Here is a 27,717-nt window from a genome sequence, read left to right as displayed (position 1 = left end):
AAGCTCTTCATTTCTGACTTCAACCTGCCTCTCGCTCCAAATATGAACGCGAGCGATCATCGGTGATGACTACCGTAATGTTAGAGGTAAGCGAGCAAAAAAATATTCCACCGATTCTTTTCCGGACTGGAAGAGTGGGGGGGGGGGGCTTTACAGAGCATAGCATAGCAGCAGTGTTGTTTTTGGCAGCAAATTTCTATTTTAGTTTTAGTCTTTGTCTTTTGAATAGTTTTCATTTAGTTTTAGTAACATTTTAGTCAACCGGAATGTTTTATTGTTAGTCTAGTTTTAGTCGACTAAATGTCATAAGATTTTAGTCAACTAAATCTACAGTTGATTTAGTCGACTAAAATGTATTTTGGCGGTCCTTGATGCCGTCGTAACGACTGATTTTACACTTGCTGAAAATAGCTGATCTACAAGCACACAAGCTTGTAGATCAGCTATTTTCAGCATGCGACCAAGTGTAGAATGACTTATACTAGATCTCTTGTTCACTAGTCCCTTCCTAACATTTTAGTCTAGTTTTTATTTGTTGACGAAATTGTCAGTATATTTAGTCTTAGTTTTAGTCATCATAGATAGTTTTCATTTAGTTTCCATTTAGTTTTCGTCAGTGGAAAAAACGCAGTCCACGAACATTTTTCGTCTCAGTTTTAGTCGACGAAAACAACACTGCATGGCAGCATGTCCAGTATATATTGGGTCTCTTTTCCCCACCTTCTCTCCAAAGACCCTCTGGCAGATGCCGTTCTTGGCCAGCTTGTCCTTGACCTGCTGGGTGAGCTCCTGGGTGTCCACGTCCTGGTACATGTAGAACTCGTACTGCTCGGGCTTCAGCGGCGCCACCGACGGCCGGGGGGTCTTGGCCGCCGCCGCGGCGGAGCTGGACACGAGCAGGGGCCCCAGGGGTCCCAGGCCCCCGGCCGCCAGCCCCAGGGGCGAGGGGCTGCTCTGCGGGGTGTCGCCTCGGCTCGGGGGGCCCTGCGCCTCGGAGCCGGCCTGCGAGTACGGAGAGTCGGCCCGCGGCCAGTCCTTCCAGAAGTCCATGGAGGAGGAGGACGACGAGGGAGCGCCCTGCAGCCGGGGGGGTTTCTGACGGGAGACACACGGAGAGAGGGGAGTGTTATGTGTGGACGCTTTGGTTGTGTTGTGTTCATCTGCAGTATCTGTACGTGGAATGATAGCATACAGCCATTCTGGATTATTACATCTGTACGCTCTCAGTTAGTTACAAGCTAGGGTCGAGTGGGTCTATTTGTGGTCCCCTAAACGCCCATTTATGCTTTGAACGACACGTCTGAGAGTTAACCCTAGGGCAGGTACCCTCACAAAAACACATAATCAGAGAGACCAATAGAGACCAGTAATCCTGGTCTCTATACTGCCTCCCCCTGGCCAGCCGGGGCGCCTGATGGAGGGGGAAGGAACTGGTTGGAATAACGTGTTCCTTCCGCCCACACACGCTACGTGCAACGTGCAACTCATCATGCATTGAAGGAAGCATGAGGTCAGTCCGTTGCCCTCCCCAGGTTGGCAGAGGGAGTGTATTGAGTATTCGTGCTCTCTGCGACTCTCACAGACAGAAAAAAAAAAGGAGAATCTCTGCAGTGCATGAATGCAGGGGGTCGCTATACGACCCGCGTTCATCCCTGTGTACTGTACTGTGTACTGTACCTCCTTGCAGTCGTCCTGGTTGTTGCGAGCGTCATATTCGCTCCCGCCGAGCGCCCACCCCCCGGGGTGCATGCCGCTCCACCATTGGTCCCTCCAGGAGCTCCGCCCCTGCTTGCCGCCGTCCAATAGCATCCCTCCTCCTCCCGCCTCCCCCACGGCCGCCTCCCCTCCGGCCTCCTTCTTCACCAGGCTGGAGCTGAAGTCCAGTATGGAGGAGGGAGACGGGGAGGAGGCGGCGCCGCCGCCGCCGGGCCCCGAGGCCTTCTTCAGGGACAACGCCAGCGGGGAGTAGGGCGACGGGGACAGGGTGACCACGGGGGAACCTATAGCGGGCAAAAGGGGTAAAACCACTTCATCAAACCAATCCATTTAACCCATTTTGACCCCAGATCAGATTCTAAAAATGTCTTCTACGTCCTGACGGTTTTCTGAAAAGCCGTGTCTCTATGTCAGTCGTTCTTCGATTTTTCAAAAATAGCAGACCTACAAGCTCGTAGCGCGCCACTCGGTGGCGCGCTATGAGCTTGTAGATCTGCTATTTTTCAATAGCTAAAGCATGACATAGTGCTAACACCAAAAGGGGTTCCCGCCCCAAAATGGGTTAATCGACTATTAAAAAGTGAGGGGCGCTCTTATCGTTACACACCATCATGCATCATCTCAAGAACAACTGAATTCAAGTGATTGGTTGGTTACATTCTTTTTTTTTTTTTTTTTTTTTTTTGACCCACGATTTTGTAACCCATTTTTCACCCCTGTGTCAATCATCCTGTGATGTGATCCTGGGCTCTACACACCCTCCGCCAACCTAGGGAGAGCAACGGACTTGAACTCATGCTTCCTTCATGCTTGAGTGTCCAAGTTGCTCCTTTACACCTGACAGGGGGGAGTTTCCCTGGTTGGACGTAGCGCGTGGAAGGAACACGTTATTCCAACCAGTTCCTTTCCCCTCCATCAGGCGCCCCGGCTGGCCTGGGGGAGGCAGTTTAGAGACCAGGATTACTGCATGTTTTTGTGAGGGTACCTACCCTAGGGGACACGGGGAGAACATGCAAACTCCACACAGAAAGGCCCTTTCGCCAACCCCGCCTTCGGGTATGGGCACTGATGACGCGGAGGAGGAAACACGCCGCCAGCACCCACAGCGCCCCGAGCGGGAATCGAACCCAGGACCTTCTAGCTGTGAGGCGACAGCACTACCAACTGTGCCACCATGCCCCTGGTTGGTTACATTTATGACATTTGACCTAATTTCTCCTTTCATTGTCAATGGCAAATATTGAGTCGTGTGGGGACAAAAGCTGTATGTATATAGGAGGGCTAGAGCCCCTCAATAAATGAAGTCACAAATTCGTAATTGATAATAATTGCATTGTGTGCGATGAAAGTAAAAGACAATAGTGAATATCTATAAAAAAAACTACTCTGTCTGTGTCTCATATAGGAGGGCTGTGGGCTGTTCAGAAAAACACGTCCACCAGTGACATCATCGATGGGGAATCCAAGCCAATAGAAGCGACAGGCTCTCTATTCCTGAACAGTTACAATGAGATAATGGAAGCCATCGTTCTCGCCATAATACAAATCTAAATGTTTAAAATATATATACATATCTTGTTAAAAACAAAATCTGCCTAACGATGATGTCACTGGAAGAAAGGGTTTCTGAACTGCCCACAGACCTCCTATGGGACACAGACGGAGTAGAAAAATAAATGGTGCCATTGTATCATTAACATTAGTGAGGGCCAATCATATGAAGATGGGTTGAAAAGTGGAGGAGTCGTCCTTTAACCGCTTCCGTCCATAGGATACGATGCCACACGTCCTATGGGGTCCCAATCCACGCGTCCACACGACGTCTGTACACGTCCTATAGCGCATCCTCAATGATACCGGGCCAGAGAGGAATATTCTGATTTATTTCCTTTTTTTTATTTGTCTGTTCGCCTTTGGGCTACCCGTATGCTACGCCCTGAGCCCATGTTAGCTTTGGGCTACCCGTACGCTACGCCCTGAGCCCATGTTAGCTTCCCGTTGACTTAGCTGTTAGCGCGGCAGAAAGGATGCCTCGTCTCTCCTAATCCAGGGCGCTCTCCGTGGTTTTGAACTGATCGATATGCTGGCGCTTCATTTCTGCTCCCCATCCGTCTCTCCCGCAAAATATGAACGCTTTTTGGATCATATATCGTATAAATTAAAACGATAGCAATGTAAGCTAGCAATGTAAAGCACACTTATTTAGCGGATTGGTTTCCGGGTCGTGGGTTTCAGAGTAAAAGCGGCCATGTCTTTCCGGCACCCCAGAGCTCCTATTTTGAAGGAATAGTAGTTAACCCATTCTGACCTGAGATCAGATTCTATGTCAGTCGTTCTTTGATTTTTCAAAAATAGCAGACCTACAAGCTCTTATCGCGCCACTCGGTGGCGCGATATGAGCTTGTAGATCTGCTATTTTTAAATAGCTAAAGCACGACATGATGCTAACACCAAAATGGGTGCCCGCCCAGAATGGAGCAGGGAGAGGTCTTTACCCAGCAGCTTAGGGGGGAGCAGGGAGAGGTCTTTACCCAGCAGCTTAGGGGGGAGCAGGGAGAGGTCTTTACCCAGCAGCTTAGGGGGGAGCAGGGAGAGGTCTTTACCCAGCAGCTTAGGGGGGAGCAGGGAGAGGTCTTTACCCAGCAGCTTAGGGGGGAGCAGGGAGAGGTCTTTACCTAGCAGCTTAGGGGGGAGCAGGGAGAGGTCTTTACCCAGCAGCTTAGGGGGGAGCAGGGAGAGGTCTTTACCCAGCAGCTTAGGGGGGAGCAGGGAGAGGTCTTTACCCAGCAGCTTAGGGGGGAGCAGGGAGAGGTCTTTACCCAGCAGCTTAGGGGGGAGCAGGGAGAGGTCTTTACCCAGCAGCTTAGGGGGGAGCAGGGAGAGGTCTTTACCTAGCAGCTTAGGGGGGAGCAGGGAGAGGTTTTTACCTAGCAGCTTAGGGGGGAGCAGGGAGAGGTCTTTACCTAGCAGCTTAGGGGGGAGCAGGGAGAGGTCTTTACCCAGCAGCTTAGGGGGGAGCAGGGAGAGGTCTTTACCTAGCAGCTTAGGGGGGAGCAGGGAGAGGTCTTTACCCAGCAGCTTAGGGGGGAGCAGGGAGAGGTCTTTACCCAGCAGCTTAGGGGGGAGCAGGGAGGGGTCTTTACCCAGCAGCTTAGGGGGGAGCAGGGAGAGGTCTTTACCTAGCAGCTTAGGGGGGGAGCAGGGAGAGGTCTTTACCCAGCAGCTTAGGGGGGAGCAGGGAGAGGTCTTTACCCAGCAGCTTAGGGGGGAGCAGGGAGAGGTCTTTACCTAGCAGCTTAGGGGGGAGCAGGGAGAGGTCTTTACCTAGCAGCTTAGGGGGGAGCAGGGAGAGGTCTTTACCCAGCAGCTTAGGGGGGAGCAGGGAGAGGTCTTTACCCAGCAGCTTAGGGGGGAGCAGGGAGAGGTCTTTACCCAGCAGCTTAGGGGGGAGCAGGGAGAGGTCTTTACCCAGCAGCTTAGGGGGGAGCAGGGAGAGGTCTTTACCCAGCAGCTTAGGGGGGAGCAGGGAGAGGTCTTTACCCAGCAGCTTAGGGGGGAGCAGGGAGAGGTCTTTACCCAGCAGCTTAGGGGGGAGCAGGGAGAGGTCTTTACCCAGCAGCTTAGGGGGGAGCAGGGAGAGGTCTTTACCCAGCAGCTTAGGGGGGAGCAGGGAGAGGTCTTTACCTAGCAGCTTAGGGGGGAGCAGGGAGAGGTCTTTACCCAGCAGCTTAGGGGGGAGCAGGGAGAGGTCTTTACCCAGCAGCTTAGGGGGGAGCAGGGAGAGGTCTTTACCCAGCAGCTTAGGGGGGAGCAGGGAGAGGTCTTTACCCAGCAGCTTAGGGGGGAGCAGGGAGAGGTCGTGGTTGCCCATGGAGGAGGAGCCCTTGAGGAGGGGCTCCAGAGCAACATGCTGCGCCTCCATCTGTCGGCGGGCCTGGTCCAGGATGGACTGGATGTTGTCGTCTGAGCTCGACTGGCCCATCATGCTGCTGAGGCCGCTGGACACCGAGTGGGACGAGTCCACTGGAGAGAGGGGAGAGAGAGAGAGAGAGAGAGAGAGAGAGAGAGAGAGAGAGAGAGAGAGAGAGAGAGAGAGAGAGGGACTCGTCAAGTCTCGTTTCATTGTTGGCGTATTCAAACGCTGTTTGTTAAACGCACAAACACAGTTAAAGGTAGGGGGTAAGTGATATTACACTATAAAAGCGGTTATGTTTAGGGTTAGGCTTAGAGACAGGGTTAGTAACAATGGGAGGTCGGAACAATGCCACGTTTCACGCACGCCCGTGACTCGCCAGACCTGGATTCCGTTTAGCTTCTTTTCTTTTTCACTCTTGTGTTGCCGCGCCCCTCTGGAGCAGTCCTGGAGCAGACCTGTGTCGTTGACCCAGGCGACAGCGACGTGTGCGTTCATCGCTGTCCGTTTGAAAGGCCCCTTTAGGGTCAATCTATAGGCAGATTACTGTGGCTGTGCAGAGACCGAGTGCCGTGCCCCCCCCAAAAAACTATTTTTCAACTGCAGTGAAAGAGTTGCAACTTCTTGAAGCAGAAAATAAATAATAAAGACATCTGGCTGGGAGCTCTTTGGAAGTACAGTATGAACATCAAATTGAGAACAGATGCCGTGGTTCATCACATCAGGTAACAGAAATAGGCTTCTCCCAGGAAGCCTGTTGGAGAGGACATGCCAAAATGAATGTTTGAACAGCTTCAATGCAGCTTTGAGCTCATCTCTAAAGACCGCCGCGCAACACAGTCTGCACTGCATTGCTCTACACACAGAAATACAGTTTGAATGCTCAAAGAGCATTTTATTTTTGTTTCAATGCTTTCTCCCACCCCTTTTCTCCCAATTTAGTAATTATGCCAATTTCCCCTCATGTGTAGTCCCCGCCACTGCTTTATACTAGGGTGTATTGGGATATGCGCGCCGTCCCCGGGAGCACACTCACGCATGGGTTTGTATTGCACAGTGCGCTCAGTGAGCTATAATGCACCCTTAGTTAGTTATGTGGGAGGGTGTAAACATCCACCCAATTTAACTTGGTTTCAGTTTCACGAAAACCAAGCGCTCCCTAAAGTCTCGCCTCGTACGGAAACAAAAATGCGTAGAGTAAAGCGTGTGGAGGAACACGCTATTCCTCCTAGTTCCACTCCTTGCTGAACAGGTGAACCTTTGGGAGGCACTATAGTGCAGCGACAGAGATCGCCCTCATTGCAGTTAGAAATGATTTTTTTCAAAAAACGGTTCAAAAAACCCTCTAAAACGTACACTGTAAATCTGTGACGCGTTTAAAACCTAAACACCACCAGTGTGTAATAATAAAATGCCAAATGTTAATTAATATTCATAAAATACAGTAGAACACGAGTTCACTCAAACACCTCACGAGAACACCTAGCGTTCGAATTCTAAACACCCATATGACTGACTTTTGATTGTAAAAACTAAACGCGTTTATGTGTTTAAAAAAAAGTGTTACTGGCGATTAAACATTCTTCTGTTTATAATCTAAACACTGTGACACGTTTAACCCATTCTGTACGGGAACCCATTTTGGTGTTAGCATCATGTTGTGCTTTAGCTATTGAAAAATAGCAGATCTACAAGCTCATATTGCGCCACCGAGTGGTGCGATACGAGCTTGTAGGTCTGCTATTTTTGAAAAATCAAAGACACTTTTAGAATCTGATCTCAGGTCAGAATGGGTTAAAAAGTGTTACAAATAAGTGTTTATAACCTAAACGCTTGGGTTTAGTGCGTAGTTACATGTTGGTGGTTTTCTCCCGACAGTGACGAAAAGATAAGCTATATACACACAGCTGGTATGTACTGGTACAGTATGTACAAGGTGTCCACTCACCTGCTTTCTGAACCTGCAGCTCCCTCTTGGCTTGTTCCAGAATGGACTTGATGGCTTCGTCTGAACCGGTCTCTGGAGTGCGGATCCTGGTAGTAATGTTACCTGTAAGAAAAGAGAGAAATACACGTATTATAATATGACATAAAAATACAAGGGAGTCAATGGATAGAACGTTTGAGATAATTGATCACCCTATTCATTCTGTGGTGAACATTGGATGAAAATAGCGACTCTACAAGCTCGCAGCTTGTAGAGCTTGTAGCTGTGAGCTTGTAAATGAGTTATCTTCGCCTATGGTATTTGATGTCGAGGGGAAAAACTAGCAGCCCAAGTACAGTATACAGCTCTGGGTGACTCGGTCAACTTAGTATAAGGTTTAAATGGTAAAGAAAAAAAGCCTTGGTGACTATGATGAGCACGCAGCACACACATGAACAATACCCTCTGCCCCACACGCACGGATGAGCGCACGGGCACGCACACAGTGGCACGCACACACGCACGCACGCGCACACACACACACACTCACACAGTGGCAGGCGGCTGCTCCCCAGAGTTCTGGTTTTACAACGCAGCTCAATCCTGTTAAAACACACGAGGCCGCAGCTACTGTTGCACATGTTCCTCATGAAGTCAGAAACCAGAGAGCGGAGTGGGAGCGGAGCTGGAGCGGAGCGGGGGCCTGCTGTGTCTGTCTGCCTCTGCTCACAATGAGAACCAGAACCCTTGGATGCGCTCCCAGTGGTACTCCCGTTTTCTTTTTGCCAATACCACATTTTAGAAATACTCTGTTGTACGAGTAAAAGGCTTGTATTAACAGTTTGACTGTTTTTTACGATTAACCCGCATTTTAATCAACCCCCCTTCACTGCCGAGATTGTTGTATTACCTTTAGAGCATACGCTGAATTATTTGGGCTTTTAATCCGCGAAAATCCATCAAAAAAAGCTCCCGTGGTTTGTTATGATCTGTGTGTAGCATCCACCATCTTGGTGCACCCGGAAGACGCACACAAGATTGGTTTCAATGAGGCGTTGCACCCAATGCATTTCCATTGGCCTCAATTTCCCAGAAGCCCTAGCAGCCCACAGCATGTGACGATTTCCGGTTTCGTCATCACAGCGAAGGCATCCAGTCTCATACTCCGCGACGAAGACGGATTTTCTTTTGATTCATTACATTACGGCGGATTAAACACATAAAACAAAAGGCGGGTATGTCCGATACGGCAGCGACATTAACCTGGAGTAATCCATTCCCGGCACGGAAACTGTTAAAAATGTGACTGGAGTAAAAAAGTACAAAAGAATTAGCATACTTAAAGTGGCCTCAAAATGTGTCAAAAGCTTTAGAAAATAGCAGATCTTCAAGCTCACTGCAATGTGATGCATTGAGAGAGCCTGTAGATCAGCTATTTGTGATTGGAGAAATAATACAGTAGCGCTTGATTGGTTGCCATAATAATCGAAATAATAATACATACGTTTTATAATTTTATATAGTCCTTTTCTAGGTACCCAAAGTCGCTTTTCAGAACAGAAGTAAAAACTTTTTTTTTTACTCTAAATTTTTATCCCACGATTTTGTAACCCAGTTTTTCTTTTCACCCAGTGCCAATTATCTAATGTAATCCTGGGCGCTACACTTCCTCTGCCAACCTGGGGGGGGGCAGCGGACTGACCTCATGCCTCCTTCTATGCATGAGGAGTCCAAGCTGCTTCTTTTCACCCGACAGAGGGGAATTTCCCCGGCCGGACGTAGCGCGTGGAAGGGACACGTTATTCCGACCAGTTCCTTTCCCCTCCATCAGGCGCCCCGGCTGGCCAGGGGGAGGTAGTTTTAGAGACCAGGATTACGGCACGTTTTTGTGAGGGTAACTACCCTAGGGGACACGGGGAGAACATGCAAACTCCACACAGAAAGGCCCTTTCGCCAACCCCCGCCTCGGGTATGGGCACTGATGACGCGGAGGAGGAAACACGCCGCCAGTGCCCACAGCGTCCCCAGCGGGAATCGAACCCAGGACCTTCTAGCTGTGAGGCGACAGCACCACCAACTGTGCCACCGTGCCCCAGTAAAAACTGTTTTATTAGAAAAACTAGTAAAAAATGTACAAATGTAACTAAAGCGGTCAAAATGATTGTAGCGGAGACAGAAGTACAATGTTTGCCTCTGAGTATACTGTAGTGGAGAAGAAGTATATACAGATCGTAAAAGCACAGACAAAACTGTGCTTATACCATAAGTGCAGTACTCGAGTAAATGTACTTAATTACTGTCTCCGTCTGAGAGAAGCAGACTGTTTGGACGGACTCCACGGAGAAAGGAGAAGGCGGGTCGGGTTTGGGCTGGAGCTTCAGTGGTCGGGGGGGTACATTGGTATTAACCCATTCTGACCGGGCACCCATTTTGGTGTTGGCATCATGTTATGCTTTATCTATTGAAAAATAGCAGATCTACAAGCTGCCAAGGAAAACCTCGTATGAATCTGATCTCAGGTCAGAATGGGTTAAGAGGTTCTACAAAGAAAAATAAATGGACGACCAATTCCACTGCCTGGCCTTGGCCTTGGCCTTAGAGCCACTGGTCAGGGCTGCTGGGCAAGGTCACGCTTGTTCATGTGTGTGACAATAACATGTGTGTTATGTGTGTGTGTGTGTGTGTGTGTGTGTGTGTGTGTGTGTGTGTGTGTGTGTGTGTGTGTGTGTGTGTGTGTGTGGGGGAGGGGGTTAGCAGCGGGGTAGGAAGTGGAAGTAATTTGCGGGCTGGAACGGGGATGACCCTGCCAAGGGCAATGACAGCCACGCAGTAGGAACGAACGATGAGTATTCCTTTAACTCTGACGGGACCCGGAGTGGTCCAGTTTCTACACTCTTCAGACTCCGGGTTTTTCTTTTTCGCTGCATGCATGTGCCTCTGTGACGGGAAAGGCTGGGCTATACCGCTGGTATACCAGCATGGAGTTTGACCTCACACAGACGCACCCACGCACACACATGCACGCACACGCTATGACGTGCCCGGTCGTTAAGGCCAAAATAAATATGACATAACTAGCATATCTAGCGTAGCACAGCGGAGCCAGGGTTTCTTCCCCCAGCGACGTGAAGCCACACAGAGCATGTTGAGCTGCCATCATCAAACACAGTGCATGTGAACAGCTTGAGTCAAACGTCTAGAGTTGGCTCCACCGTATTCCCTCAGCAACTCTGCCTCTCTAACACCATGCCTCTCAGCAAAAGATAACAATAAATAACAACAAATAAATGCTCAAAAAGTGTTACTTTACACATTTGTAACTCTGAGAATGTACAAATGTAACCGAATGGACCCTTAACTCTGACAATCTACAAATGTAACCAAATGGACGCGCAACTCTGACAATCTACAGATGGAACCAAATGGACCCGTGACTGAGGATGTACTGTACAGTACATATGCAACCAAATGGACCCGTGACTCTGAGGATGTACAAATGCTACCAAATGGACCCTTACGGGTAAATGCAACACTCTGGATTTGACGTGGGCTGCTTGGCATGACAACGGACGTGTGCCACGCCGACTACTAGCCTGGCCAAAGTACATCGTTAAGGGGCGGGTAAAGCCACTTTTAAAGGTTAAATGACACATGTGAGGTTTCTCCCTGACGTCACACAGGGAGACCTGCTGACCGGCTTTGGTCTTGTTTTGACAAAACGGCGAGTAAAACGCTGTCTGTCGAGTCCAAATAACCCCTCATTACAGAGACTCCTAATCATTGTTTTGACTCGAGTGTTCACTGTGACATACCTTTTGAACAACAAATAACTTGGTCATTAAAAGATATTCCTAGATTTAACAAAATGAATGAAAAAATAAGCCTCTTTACACTGCCACTTTAAGTTAAACAGCTTCTAAGTTGTTTTTTTTGCAACAAGACAGACCCAGGCCAGAATTCTCAAGCTATATGTCTAACAGGAAATACAAATAAAACACTGACTAGCCACTTGAACCCCAGCATCTGTATGCTGGTGGGAACATTAGCAAAGAAATAGCTGAACTACAAGCACACAGCGTGGCGCGTTTACAACGCGTTGTGTGCTTGTAGATCGGCAAGTTTTGGGGCGAAGAGAGAGTTGGTGTGGATGGAAAACAGCGGTCCAGGTACGGAGCCAACCCAGGTACAGTTTAGTAAGTCTAGAGGGGTTTAAGTGGCTATAGGCGTCAATCACGATAGGGAAGGCAAAGAACAGACCTGGCCTCGAGGAGCCTTCAGAGTGGGGTTTTCTCTTCGGAACCTCTTGAAACACCCTGCTTAGGTTCTGGCCTGGGTTCTCTGTTGGAAAACAAGTGGCGACACATCAGAGATAAGTAGACCTTGGACCAGATAGATGGAGGATGGTATATGCAAACTGACGGGGGGATAGAAAACACCACTTATGGGTTGTAACAAAGACGTTTAATTCTATGATTACTGTTGCTATAGATATTCCGAGAGTGTGTTGCTGCCGGAACAGAGGAAGGTCGATAACAACGTTGATTTGTCTCTCTGGAAAATTACGTTTTGGTGTCAGAACGTTGGGAAGATTGTGTGGCTGAGGAAGTATTTAGTTCAGTGACCATGGGCCTAAAATAATTGGTCATGTTCACAGAGAGGGATTGTGTGCACGTCTTTAATCTTTGGCCTGTATTTAGGCCAGGTGCTGGACGTCAAGGCATCAAGGAGAAGGAAGGAACATCCGCACACTTGTTTTCAGAGCTTACTTACTTTATTTCATCGGCAAAAAGCTGCAACGTTTCGACCGTCAGGTCTTCATCGGGCAACAGTTTGCCTGATGAAGTGTGCAGATGTTCCTTCCTTCTCCCTCATAATCTGTGTTCACTTCTCCAATTGGAGTGAATAGACTAGCCAGCTACTTCTGGTCTCCTAAGGAGACGGCCACCTACATCGCACGGATACGGGAAGTAAAGTGGAAGATGGCGTGTCTTGCTTCTCTATTGTTTGTTGTTGTCTCGTGCTAATGTCACAAAGATGGCATACTGTGCCACTTTAATGACGACAGCTCTACACTGACGTGTCGGTTAGCCTGACATGTTGAGCTCGAGGTTGCTTTTCTTCACTGCAGACTGAAGATTTACCATATGTTAATGTTTCACATTAAAAAGCATCTGGTGCTGCTACTGTAGCTGCAAAGCTAGCCAAGTGCTCGTGGAACATCCAAAACAAAAAAAAATAATGAGCTGCAATGTCAACACCTCAACTGTTTCCTTCCACAGTCACAAGTGTCGAGTGAGAACAATGACAAAACTAACTAAACAAGTAGGCCTACGCCTTCAAAGAAAAACAAGCACAAGAAAGTGAATATGATTTACTTTCCTCTATCTGTATGTGTTTGTGGAGTCTGTGGACATAACCCGGAGCAGCTCAGAAACGAGTTTATGATCGACATTCTGAACTTAAATCTTCGAGCTTTATATACAATTTTCCACTTCACTGCAATGCTGCCAGAGAATGACCTACGACAATGTCGTCCTCACAACGCAAACCTGCAGTTATTTTTACTGCTGTCCAAAAAAGCCTGTCACCCCCCCCCCCCCCCTCCCCCCCCTATAGATGTCAGACTGAATATATAGCTCAAGGACTGTCCTCATCAGGGGAGTCTTGGCCCGCTTGTCTCCGGCACTCAGGAGCCTTGTTCACAAAGTCAATACTAGATCACAGGAACATGTGTGCCTGCAGAACACATGTCGATACTATTCCGGGGCTTCCGTTTCAGAGACCCGGCCGTGGCTAGGCTATATCTCCGGGTACAGATCTCCATCGTCACGATAAATCACCACCTCGTAATGGAAAACCTACGTCGAGACGGAGCAAAACTCCTGCGTCTGTAAATCAGGCGCTCCCCGCGACGCACGGCAGACCAGATGGGCGAGATAAATCTTAAGGAGGTATTCCTAAGTGAAAGGCCCCCAGAGCAAACCACAACATAAAGTCTACATACTGTATACACACGCGCACACACGCACACACACACACACACACACACACACACACACACACACGCGCGCGTGCACACGCACGTTTCTTTATTTTGGCTGGAGGAGCACCCAGCAGGTTGTAATCGTACATGTCAAACAGCGAAACCCTGACGTACTTCACACGGCTCCGCGCCGCGGGCGCCGGGCTGCCCTCCCGAGAGCAATCGAGAGCCAATTCCCATTTCCGATGGTTCCCATCCACCTATCAAACTCCCTTTACTCACCCAGACAGACACTGATGGGGGATTTAGGAGAGCCGGAGCATGAGCTGCGGTTTGGGGGTACAAAGAGCAGCAGCGATTGGAGCGCAACTCCGACATATCGAACGCTAATGTGTGCAAGCTGTGCCGCTGCTTTAACACAACTCTTTTAAACTCCAGCTCGCTCTGCAGACAGATTCGAGGCCGCCTGCCAGACCAGGCCGCTTTGAAGTGCTTCCAAACAAGCAACAGTAGACACAAGTGTACATTCTTTGGCTCAGAACGCCACTTTAACATAGAAGAGAACAAGCTGCAATCTTTTTTTTGTTCTGCCCTAGAGTGGTGGAACTTTTCAGATTATATCCCTGGCTGTGCAGAGTGCTGAGTCTACTGTACGTACTGTAACATGGTGGGGGAACAGTATTGGAGTGTAGTCATGGGTCACGGGGAGCAAAATGTAGACCTGTATACAACACACACCTGCCATGTTGAGGACCAGTGGCGTGCACAGACATTTAGAGGGGCAGGTGCTCAAGTGAAAAAAAGGGCACCTTGTGCAGCGCATTTTGGGGCGGGAACCCATTTTCGTGCTTTATCTATTGAAAAATACCAGATCTACAAGCTCATAGCGCGCCACCGAGTGGCGCGCTACGAGCTTGTAGGTCTGCTATTTTTTTTATTATCGAAGAACCACTGACATAGTAACATAGCTTTAGATTGTGGGGGCCTAAATAATATAGTAGAAGCGTTTTTTATCAAGATTTGATCAATTTGATCAATCATGGTCCACACACTAAAAATTAAGAAAAAAAAAAGAAAACTTTTTTCTTTTCTTTTTTTAGCACATTGCCAAAAGGGCAGGGGTTGCTCTAGCACCCCCTAGTGTCTATCTGTGCACGCCACTCTTGAGGACCAACACAGGTGTTTCCATTTGTCTGAATTATTTTTGTTTGGTCCTCAACATGGCAGGTTAAGGACTACATTTGCAACCCGTGAAATGATCGTCCAACAAAAAAATATTATAATCCTACAACCAAGGTTATGATCATCCTAAAAAAAAAACAAGATTACGATCATCCTATAAACCAAATTTTTATAACCAAGATCATCAGCTTGATTATTAACCAAGATTGAATGTTTTTTCGGGGCAGGGCTGTGTGGTTAATGGTTATACAGTACGTAGTGGTGAGAAGTCCGACAGGACTTCCGACTTGCGGGTTAAAACTAACCCGTGGCTCCCGATATGCGTTGCAGCCAGGTTAAAACTAACACATGGGTTAGGGCTGGGTTTAGGGCTGGGTTTTGAGTGTCGGACTCATGACTGTAGGACTGTCAGTATGTCGGACCAAACTCCTGCGCCCGTGGTGAGCGAGCAGTGAGCACTCTTCGTCACCATCATTTAGCACAAATAAAGTTGTGTTGTCAGTCACTATACTATTGTTCTTTGATTTGTAACATTAATTTGTAGCTTACCACCTGTCAAGCTTAACCCATTCTGACCGGGCACCCATTTTGGTGTCAGCATCATGTTATGCTTTAGCTATTTAAAAATAGCAGACCTACAAGCTCATATCGCGCCACCGAGTGGCGCGATACGAGCTTGTAGGTCTGCTATTTTTTTTTAATCGAAGAGCGACTGACATTTTTAGAATCTGATCTCAGGTCAGAATGGGTTCATCAGACCAGTGTGTGTCCGGCGGAAACCTCGTATGAATCTGATCTCAGGTCAGAATGGGTTAATTCCACAGGGATGTAGCTGTTGCCACGACAACGGACAATGGCGTGACGCCACAGCAGTGACGTTACGCCACATACAAGAGGCCTGGAATGGGGGTCAAGGTTTAACCCGTTTAAATCAGGGCCCATTCTCAAAGAAAATGCTTCTAAATCCTGATAGTTTTCTGAAAAAAGCCATGTTTCTATGTCAGTGGTGCTCAACCTTTTTCATGTCAAGGACCCCCAGAATTATCTCTATTGGGCCACGGACCCCCCATCTGAAAATATGTTGTTCCAGGGACCTTTCCCCAGAAGCAAATATTTGAGATAAATACGTTAAAGAATATATATTCAAAGATTTGCGCCACATTTTCACGATTTTTCAACAATCTGATAGCAGATCAGTAGCAGATCTACAATCTCGTAGCGCGGCACCGAGCTTGTAGATCTGCTATTTTTCAATAGCTAAAGTATAACATGATGCTTAAAACACCAAAAGGGGTACGTTGCCGTCCAGAATGGTTGCAAGCATGAGTGCGAGTTCAAGAGCAGGTCTCACTTTAGTCACTTATACCCACAAACCCCGTTCTTCAAGGCACATTTAGCCCAGCCCAGGCTCGCCCTCAACCATATAACTACTACTAGGCCTTAGCAGAAGACTCGGTTATATAGCCTAGTATAATGCATTGAGGAGATGAAAAACAGGTCTGCCAACAGGTCAGTAATCCATGCATGAAAGCATAATGTATATCATCATATGCCAATGTATGTCATAATTATGCTGTACTGCATGTGCCAACAGGTCATCAGTAATCCTCATCTTGTACAACTGGAACCAAATGGTCCATTTTGTTCCATTTGTACACTCACGGACGGTTCCCATAGTTAAAGTAAGATTTTACAGTGTACACTGACTCAAACGGGTCCTGTTGAGGAGGATCGCTGCTGTCCTGGCAGAAACATCTCATCTCCAAATGTATCTTTTTTTGTGGGTTTTTTGGGTGAATTAACGTCCTACTCGATCGTACTACAGCGTCACACAAACACATCGAGAGTATAGCAGATCCATTTCAACATATGAGGTTTCCACCAGACAAAGACTATACGGTACGCTGAAATATTACAGAGGGTTTTGTAAAGTTGGGATGCATGTGACGATATACACAAAGGTCAAAGGTCAGAGATATACCCAAAGGGCAGAGTCCTGGCATCTATACATGTTTTATGATCGGTGGCTACGGCTAGATAATGTGTAGGATGAGGATATGATAATGATATGTCTGTTAGTTTGTCTCTCTCGTGTGTGAGTTGTGTGTCCGTTTTTGTTATTGTGGTAATCTGTAGGGGGAAAAAAAGTAAAAGATTGAGAATCATTGCTCTATGCAAATGAGGGCCACAGATTGCTCAGTGCAGTACGTCGTTTCCACAGTGGGGATGGAGAGGAGACACGCTGTGCATAGAATATCAATGAACCTGCAACGCCCGCTGAACACCACTTCTGAAGCCACAGAAGTGACATCATATAGTCCGGTAACAAACACAAACACATCTCGTCTGTCCTCGTTGAAGGGCAGATTACCACAATGATAATATCACAATATAACAATATTGAGTTGAAGTGCAAAAGTATTGGCATCAAATATGTAAATATAGACTTACAATACCCAAGTAAAAGTACTCCAAAAACAATTGAAACTTTTTAGAGAATAAATAATGGACTTAAGACTGTTATTCGTCTGAACTGCTAGTGGAGTACAAATGCAGTGGAAATGATCAAAACACTCCAAGTAAAGTTAAAGTGCGTCTCACATTACAGGGGGTCCCCAGCAAGGTCTCAGCAAGCTTGCACATCTGCTATTTTTTGTGCAAATATAATACTAATAATATTAATAATAACATAAAATTAACATAAATGTTCTATTCAGGGGGACCAGCATGACACAAAACATTTTCAGATGGGTGGGCCCGCAGCCAAATACATATCAATGTGGGGGTCCTTGACTTAAATTAATTTTGAGAACCACTGCATTTAAGTACAGCAGCAGCCGACATGGGTACAAGTACTCCGTTACTCCCCCCCCCCCCCCCCCCCCGCCCACTGGAGGGGGCCGAAGAGCCTGCTGACACCGATGATGAGAGATTGGCCTCCTGATGGGATCAGCTTCACTTCCCGCGCGCTAACTCAACAACCCACTCAGCACTGACAATCAATAGCAGCCGGCAGGGAGCCAGCCACACACACGCACACACACACACACGCACACGCACACGCACACACACACACACACACACACACACACACACACACACACACACACACACACACACACACACACACACACACACAGGTGCCAATTATCCTTTCGCTAAGTCCCTCCCCAACCCGCAATGGTTACTAAGCGAAGAGACATGGCAAGCTTTCCTCACTCCATTGAGATGCAGGTTAAATGGTGTGATTCCTCCATATAAATAATCGATCCTTTCAGTAGCGAGAGCTTCGAAATGTCTTCTAAATCTAGTCCACCAAGGCCTGCCATTAGACTATGCATGCACTGGACACGAGGAGATGCTAGAGGGAGAAATAGTATCAAACTCAATCAACTTACGTCCGACAGGAGTTTTCATGTAATGCACGGTAAGACTACGGCGATTAGCATTATCGCCATCACCTGGGTGGCTCAGTCGTGTAACTTTCCAGACGTTAAGCTGTGTATATGTGTTCAACAACAAAGCCATGCAAAATAACACTGACAGCTATGAGGTGACGAAAGCTTGCCATCCTTAGCAACGGTTGCTAAACTATTTTGGACTGGCATTGGACAGTCGCTTTTGGGGTGTGGTTTAGCTAAGGCCTAATTCTACTCGACTAAAAGCTGCTAAAAGCTTGGCTTCCTTTTGTCCGTTTGACATTGAAATGATTCCTGGGTCGATGCGTACGAGCGGCAGACGCGGAGTGATAATGACACGGAATGGAATGTACGTCAAAAGGAGGTCAATATATACGATATATAACGTCTTTTTTCGGCTGGAAACCCAACGGATATACAGTAGGGATTCTCGCAGTCATTATTACCGTAATTATACATAATTATGTCAAATTGGAACTACCCTATTTGAATGCACTGAAGCTGAATAATCGCAATAATTGTTTAGATAGGTAAAGTTTTCGATTAGAACTTGTGGGTGAATGTCGGTGCCAACTCCACTACGGGCGTTTAATAGAGCGAGCGAAAGGGAGAAAGAAAAGGAGAGCTAGGATATATTTAATTTTATATGAGATGTGTCGTCTCTGTCGGGTGGAAACCTCATATGTCCAAAACGGTTACTTTTCAGGATTCAAAAGCAGCAATAATAAGCTGTCACTTCGTGCCGTGTTTCAAGCTTTGGGTCCGAGAGGCTAAATTTCATCGAATGGTGGTCCGAGGCTCAAATGGACCTTGACATGAAGGCTCCTTGCCCGTGTAGATGAGGTGTAAGCCAGCGGTTCCCAAACTTGTTCATGTCAAGGACCCTCAAATTGACACCAATTAGCCCGCGCCCCGCGGACCCCCATTTGCAGAGATATGTCAGGGACCCCCGTGAGAGAAGACTTTTACGGCTCTAGCAGTGATTCTCAACCCGCTTAATTTCGAGGACCCTTGACATGCATTAGTCTACGGACACCCAATTTAATGTCATTTCTATCTCCGGGGCCCCCAATTTATATTTGTAAAATAAATGTTAATTTAACTCTGAGAGTGTACAAATGGACCATAACAGGTCAATTTGGTTCCATTTGTACACTCTCAGAGTTACAAACCCATAAGGGTCCATTTGGTTCCAAACTATCATATAGCTGGGGACCCTCGGGAACTCCCTCAAGGACCCATGGGGGTCCCCGGTGTGAGCCATATATAATAAATATATTAACCCATTCTGACGGGCACCCATTTTGGTGTCAGCATCATGTTATGCTTTAGCTATTGAAAAATAGCAGATCTACAAGCTCATATCGCGCCACCGAGTGGCGCGATACGAGCTTGTAGGTCTGCTATTTTTGAAAAAAATCGAAGAACGACTGACATTTTTAGAATCTGATCTCAGGTCAGAATGGGTTCATCAGGACCAGTGTGTGTCCGGCGGAAACCTCGTATGAATCTGATCTCAGGTCAGAATGGGTTAATACACCTGGTGGCCGCCGCCGCGGTGCTCGCTCACCTCTCTGCCGCCCCTGGATGCTGCGCAGCGCCAGGATGTTCTGCTCGTCCGACAGGAACTGCCTCATCTTGTGGAAGGGCTCCTTCCCGCGGATGGTGAGCTTGCTCCAGGGCTTGGGCCGCGCCAGGATCTCGCTGACCGAGCCCTGCGACAGGCCCAGCACGTAGTGGCCGAAGATGCGCTGGCCGATGTTGTGCTTGATCAGCTGCTCCTTCACCTGCCGGGCGATCTCCGAGGTGTCCATGTCCTCCGAGCCGTCCGACGCCCGAGGCGTGTCCATGCCCGAGGAGCCGCCGCCGCCACCGCCACCGCCGCCCGGCTCCGACTGGCCGGGCGACGGCGCCAGCCCGTTGACGTCGGGGGACGACGCAGCCGCCGCCTGCTAAAGGGTTGGCACAATTATTATTATTATTATTACGATATTATAATAATCGTCTAAACGCAATTGATTGAGATGATCGCAATTGTTTTTGTCATAATCGTTTCCACCCATTCAGGACGGGAACCCCTTTTGGGGGTTCCTGTTGCTATGTACAGTAAAGGCAAAATAAAAAACTTGAACATTTTTGAATAAGTATTCCGAAAGTTTTCAGAAACGGCCGTAGTCCTAAATGGGTTAAAGATGTTCATAGTCATACATATAACAAAGCGGAAAGAGCTGATCTGCTATTTCTGCTTTTAGTATAACATTTATAAAAATGCCACAAATTTTTGTTATCTATTTGTCATATCTGCCCATTACGAAGCCTAAAAGACAAAACAGAAATGTACTTTCTATGCATAATGTTCCAATTGTTCCAATGCCGCAAAAACACAATTCAATCGCTCATCGCAATTATGTGTGCAAAAATACATCGTCAACTTTAACCCATTTAGGCCTGACGTCGAAAAAGAAAAAAAAACATAAAAAAATTCTGAAAAACGTCATGTTTCTATATCAGTGCCAGTGGTAATCAATATTTCAGGGACCCCAAAAATTATATGTAATCAGCTGCCGACCCCCATCTGAAAATATGTTTTTCCAGACCAACCCACCCTCCCAGAAGCAAAGATTTGAGTTAAAAAAACAAATCACGATTTTTCAAAAATAGCAGATCTAAATGGTAAATGGTGCATTTATATAGCGCCTTTATCCAAGGCGCTTTACATAGATTATGCATTATATTCACCCATTCACACACACATTCATACACCCGATGGCTGCGGAAACCATGTACATCAGGAGCAATTAGGGGTTCAGTGTCTTGCTCAAGGACACTTCGACACCAACTCTGGGGGAGCCCAGGTTCGAACTGGCGACCTTGCTGTTACCATCCAGCCACTCTACCCCTACAAGCTAGTATCTTCTATTTTTCAATAGCTAAATAAAATACAAATACATAATGCTTCCTGTTCAGAATGGGTTTTCAATGTGTAATGGTGAGGGCCCTACCGCCTGCTGCTGGCTCTGGGACTGTAGAGACTGAAGGGAGGTGTGGTGGGACAGCGAGTTGGCCATGGGGTAGTGGGCTGGGGAGAAGAGCAGGGCCGGAGTCCCCCCCGACGACGACACGGAGTCCTGCAGCGCCTAGGAGGAGGGGGAGGAGGAGTGGAAGCATACATTTTAACAGGGATACGATACGTATCAACGTGGTTGACCATGCGATGGATACATGGACCATATTGGTTCATTCATGGCGGTACGGTACCCAATTATTTTTAAATCGATACGGTAACTATTTAGGAAGGAAATAAAATCTGTGTGAAACATGTGGATATAGTGCAGGATTTTTAAGGGGAAAATGTATGAATATGGATATAAATAAGTAAACAGTGATTATCTGGCAAATACATGGAAATTGTATTTGAACACAGAGAATACACACCTTTATAAATAGACCAAGTGTAGCGATATTGAATGGAAAATGTATTAAACCCGTCTTTTTCTTTTGCATGGCAAAACGATACGATACAAAGTCAAACGATACGATATGTCGCCGTTTACATATTATTGATATACTTTTGATATAGATTTTTCGATGCAGTTACTATTACAGTTACACCCTAATGTACCTTGGAGTAGAAGGTCTGCACCAGCTGCCTATTATGGTTACACCCTATAATATACCTTGGAGTAGAAGGTCTGCACCAGCTGTTATATATACCTTGGAGTAGAAGGTCTGCACCAGCTGCCGGTGCAGCAGGGAGTTGAGCGCCAGCTTGCCCGCCAGGGGAAAGGCGGCGCTCGCCGCCGCCGACACCATGGAGGAGGGGCTGAAGAAGTCCTGGCCGCCCACGATGCCCACCCCCGCCGAGGCGGAGAAGTGGTGCGTGCCGTTGGCGATGGTGGCGGCGGCGGAGGCGATGGTGACGGGAGTGTCCTCGGAGGAGGAGCACGAGGACGAGGCCTTGGTGGCCGTCGTGGTGGCGGCGCCCGTGCGCAGCAGCAGCTGGGACGTCGGGGGAGGGGAGCCCTGCAGGTTGGCGTTCATGAGGGTGGCGGACAGGCGCTGGGACTCCTTGACCTTCTCCCTGGACGACGTCCCTGCGAGGTCAAACAACAACGCACAGAGGTCAAATGTCAAGCGGCTCGACGCAGAGAAGTACTATTAGTCAGGGGTGCACATAACCGGCGCGCCAGTGAGCGTGTCGTCAAAGGCATTTGTGTATAGAGAGAGCTGGGACCGCTGGGACAGGAATTTACTTCCCAAGAATCCTGACACAACATTACGCTGCCTCACAGCCAGGCACTCGTCAAAATGTCCAAGGAGCAAAGCCCCATTACGAGCTCTGGTGTCACGTATACTTGTCTATCTACTGTACTGTATACTATTGTCTATCTACTGTACGTCCCGTAAGTTGACTTAGAAATAAAACTAATGGCTCAGTGGTTCAGGCACCTTGGCTGGTAATCCAATATGGCAGTGTGCCACGGGTTCGACTCCCGATCCCGACGGCCTTTACTGCATGTCTTCCCCCCCCATCTCTCTCCCTGTCAGCCTACTGTCTGTCCCTCCGTAAAAAATATAAAATAAAGGCGAAAGCCTTAGAAAACATTAGAAAAAAATAAAACTAGTGTTGACTAATCATTACAAGTGGCTCTCAAGAGGAAGACCGGTTGTAACCAAGCTGCCGTGCTAGTCAAGCCAAGTAAACAAGAACCCTCGTGGATTAAACACAAGCTTTTAGCCAAAGTTCATATATTTCCGATATGAAAACAATGCACCTGTCACTTAAACAACGTACTGTACACACTCTGGGTTTGCGTTAAACATGGAACCTCCGTGGCATTAGGTGGGTAATACATTGGATCTGTGTTGGAGTGCTTCAGTAGACTACGGAGCTGCAGAGTTCATGCAATCTCACACTGGCTGCAGTAACGTTGTGGTAGAGTTTCTGCGTGAGCTATTAGAGTCCTTGATGTGGTTCCAGGAGGACCCCAGATAAATGATTGATAGTTATAGGAACCAAATGGACCCTTGCGGTTCTGGAACTCCGAGAGTCTCTGAGTTGAATTTACAAGGATCACATCAAATGTGGCAAAATGTGGGTCAAACCGCGGGTAGATCGCTGATCTAGAATTAAAGATAATTTGTGGGGTTCATTCCTTGCTGTCATGCGTCTAATATCTGTGTAAGCTGATTCAGAATACAGTAATATCTGTGTAAGCTGATTCAGAATACAGTAATATCTGTGTAAGCTGATTCAGAATACAGTAATATATGTGTAAGATGATTCAGAATACAGTAATATCTGTGTAAGCTGATTCAGAATACAGTAATATCTGTGTAAGCTGATTCAGAATACAGTAATATATGTGTAAGATGATTCAGAATACAGTAATATCTGTGTAAGCTGATTCAGAATACAGTACTACTACTGTAATATGTCTTTACGTGAGAGTTTTCCTTTGTTCTATTGCACACAGAAAGCAATAATATGATGACGAAGTCTAGAGGGTTATTGGGCATTATTTATTCAGCGTCGGACCGAGGGAGTGTGTGTGTGTGTGTGTGTGTGTGTGTGTGTGTGTGTGTGTGTGTGTGTGTGTGTGTGTGTGTGTGTGTGTGTGTGTGTGTGTGTGTGTGTGTGCGTGCGTGTGCGTGCGTGTGCTGCCCCTGGCTGCAAGGGACACTGAGCCATGATGAAGTCTCATGTCTGGGAGGGAATTCATTCATCTACTCTGTATGCGATGCCCAAACCATTCTATTCTCTCTCTCTCTCTCTCTCTCTCCCTCCCTCCCTCTCTCTCCCTTGCTCTCTCTCTCTCTCTCTCTCTCTCTCTCTTTCTCTCTCTCTCTCTCTCTCCCTCCCCCCCCCTCCCTCTCTGGATCCAAAGGCCCCTTCAAGCCACCAGCATTAAAACCTCTCCTATTTTTAGACAACCCAACAGAGAGCTTCTCTCTCTACACACACACACACACCGAGCCACGTCTCTGTGCGTTTGAGAAGTGCACTCAGAAATGGTGTCTTTTATTCATTTATTTTTGTGTTCCCCCACTTCTGTAAGTTTAATTATGCAAAGACCTTGGAGTTCTAACTGCAGGGAGGGGGGGGGGGGGGGGGGGGGGGGGGTGAGCCAAATACCAAAAAAATGCATAAGCTGACCTAATCAAAGAGATCAAGCAAAAAAGTTATACGAAGAATATTCATGAACAAGCTTCAAGGTAGAAAGATGTGCTTATGTGCGTACGTTTAACCCATTTTGGGGCGGGAACCCCTTTTGGTGTTTTAAACATTATGTTATAATTTAGCTATTGCAAAATAGCAGATCTACAAGCTCATAGCGAGCCACCGAGTGGCGTGCTACAAGCTTGTAGGTCTGCTATTTTTGAAAAATCGTGAAAATATTTATTTCAGAAAACTGGAGGATTTAGAAGATTTTTTTTTCATCCATTTACACACCCAAATCGGCAAGGCACCTTTATTTGTAAAGAATATTTGAACAACAACGCAATCCAATGTGCTCCACGTAAAAATATGTACATAAATGTTCACGTACATTTTCAAATAGTCCACGTCACTATAATGTTCACTCTAAGATGGCATGATGGTACCATTTCTGTCTACTCACTTAGTGTCTCAGAGGAGGGCTGTGGACAGTTCAGAAACCTGCTTACAGCAGTGACATCATCGGTAGGTAGAATATTTTTTATTGTATACAATATCAGACTGACAGTCTCACATATAAGGCTATTCTGTCCAAATAGAGAAACTATCTCTTTATTATACTTATCAAAATATACTGAAACTCCTTGTGCAGGGAGAGCAGCTGGCATGGGGGTGAAAACAGTCGTATGTTAGATTAAATTGAGATTATCCTCTATTTTGGCCTTTTTTTAAAGTCAATTTAGACTCTAAATTGAAGGTTTAATTAAAGGTAAAGAAAAAAAATTGCTGCAGTCCTGGAGAGATATTGTGGACACACAATAGGTTTCTGCCCGACAACAACGTGCGTGTGCGTGCGTGTGTGTGTGTGCGTGTGTGTGGGTGGTGTTGGTAGGGGGCACACGGCAGACACAGGGGCCGACCCGGAGCCAATTAGGATGACATTTGCAACGCGGTCAAGTGCACGGAGTGGTATAAAGATCAGCATGGCCTCAGTCCACTGGAAACTGAGGCTTCATTACCATGCTGTGTTTGACCTCACCAGTGGTGTTAATGTTTTCGGTTTTCGTTAGTTCTGTAAGTTTATTACTTTGTAGATTTTGATTATGATTACAAAACATACATGAACCTCTTCAGCCCTGTATACAGTTTGGCCATTTTAAAATAGCAGATCTACAAGCTCACAAGTGCATCTCGTGAGACACATTGTGAACTTGTAGATCTGCTATTTTCCTTCCTTGAAAACTTGAAATGAGACATTCTGCACAATGAGTACTTTAAGTACATTTTGATACCAATACTTATGTAAGTTATGTATACAGTATATCTACATTGCAGTATTGATACTTTTACTTGAAACATTTCTACACTTAAAACATGTCGGTACTTTTTCCACCACTGCACTTTTATTTATTTTCTTAATTGAAATTGTGCAATGCAATAAACGTCTCCTTCTCGTGCAGTATCTCAGTCTCTGTCTCATAACACACGTTTCAACGTCGCATGGCAGCGAACGATCGAAGCCTGCTACATCTGTGCATCTCTTCTCAAGCACACCCAAACTGATTATGCGTGGATGTCCATCTGAGAATATGGTGTGCCATGCTGGGCGCCATAGGGGTGAGGGTCTAACTCTAGACGTGAGGGCCACATAGAGGCCCAACACTCTAGTACAGTGGCTCTCAACCAGTGGTCCGGAGACCACCAGTGGTCGGTGGTCCCCAGCTAAATGATGGAGAGTTGGTAACCAAATATATCGTGTGCCATGGTGGGCGCCATACGGGTGAGGGAGGGCTGAACTCTAGACGTGAGGGCCACAAAGAGGCCCAAAACTCTAGTACAGTGGTTCTCAACCAGGGGTCCGGAGACCACCAGTGCGGTCGGGGGTCCAGGTGGTCCCCAGCTAAATGATGGAGAGTACCAACATCATGTTATCTCTCCTAATGGTACCAACATCATGTTATCTCTCCTAATGGTACCAACATCAACCTGTTATCTCTCCTAATGGTACCAACATCATGTTATCTCTCCTAATGGTACCAACATCAACCTGTTATCTCTCCTAATGGTACCAACATCATGTTATCTCTCCTAATGGTACCAACATCAACCTGTTATCACTCCTAATGGTACCAACATCATGTTAACTCTCCTAATGGTACCAACATCATGTTATCTCTCCTAATGGTACCAACATCATGTTATCTCTCCTAATGGTACCAACATCATGTTATCTCTCATAATGGTACCAACATCACGTTAGCTCTCCTAATGGTACCAACATCAACCTGTTATCTCTCCTAATGGTACCAACATCATGTTATCTCTCCTAATGGTACCAACATCAACCTGTTATCTCTCCTAATGGTACCAACATCATGTTATCTCTCATAATGGTACCAACATCATGTTATCTCTCCGAATGGTACCAACATCAACCTGTTATCTCTCCTAATGGTACCAACATCATGTTATCTCTCCTAATGGTACCAACATCAACCTGTTATCTCTCCTAATGGTACCAACATCATGTTATCTCTCCTAATGGTACCAACATCATGTTATCTCTCCTAATGGTACCAACATCATGTTATCTCTCCTAATGGTACCAACATCAACCTGTTATCTCTCCTAATGGTACCAACATCATGTTATCTCTCCTAATGGTACCAACATCATGTTATCTCTCATAATGGTACCAACATCATGTTATCTCTCCTAATGGTACCAACATCATGTTATCTCTCCTATGGTACCAACAACAACACAGCATGGAACTGTGGACAAGATTCTATCCAACGACACCAAAATATTCTTTAATCGTAGGTCTGAGAGGCTAAATGTCATCAAATGGTGGCCCGTGGCTCAAATGCTGAATAAATAATGGAGTTTGATGTGTAAAGGATTGAAAACCACTGTTCTAGCATAACTATAATAGCGGGGTGGCTCCCTGCATGTGGACCTGGATATTGATGACGACGCCAGTCTCCAGATATCAGCCATTACGACGGCATCAAGGCCAAAACACATGTTAGTCGACTAAATCACCTGTAGATTTAGTCGACTAAAATCTCATGATATTTAGTCGACTAAAACTAGACTAACAGTAAAACATTCCGGGTGACCAAAACTAAACGAAACCTATTCAAGAGACTATGACTAAAACTAAAATAGAAATTTGCTGCCAAAAACAACACTGGTGTATACAGTGATGCTGCTGCACATTGCATTATGAACATTTCAGGGAATAAACACGCAGTTACAGTAAGGGCAAATTACTGACTTCATGCAAACCATATGCACTCCGGGTATCCTTAAATACAGGTACAAGCACAGCTAGTCCTCGCTTGTCGTGTGAAATGTGCAATATGAATAGACTTGACTTGACCTGACTTGACTTAAACGCGTTTCTTAAGGTCG

At 46.7% G+C, this 27,717-nt stretch overlaps 1 protein-coding gene across 1 annotated transcript in view; it reads right to left on the bottom strand.

Moving 5' to 3' along the window:
- Positions 1–27,717, bottom strand: part of cux1a (cut-like homeobox 1a) — a 282,358-nt gene that overhangs the window by 34,299 nt on the left and 220,342 nt on the right. The window contains 8 exon segments of the mRNA XM_083781531.1: positions 721–1,095; positions 1,678–2,000; positions 5,545–5,739; positions 7,578–7,679; positions 11,814–11,894; positions 19,711–20,092; positions 21,143–21,277; positions 21,855–22,234. Of these exon segments, the coding sequence (XP_083637657.1) occupies positions 721–1,095; positions 1,678–2,000; positions 5,545–5,739; positions 7,578–7,679; positions 11,814–11,894; positions 19,711–20,092; positions 21,143–21,277; positions 21,855–22,234 (1,973 nt within the window).

Source organism: Protomyctophum parallelum, assembly GCF_964188405.1.
Source record: "Protomyctophum parallelum genome assembly, chromosome: 1".
Lineage (NCBI taxonomy): Eukaryota > Metazoa > Chordata > Actinopteri > Myctophiformes > Myctophidae > Protomyctophum > Protomyctophum parallelum.
This window is presented reverse-complemented; position numbering and strand designations above follow the sequence as displayed.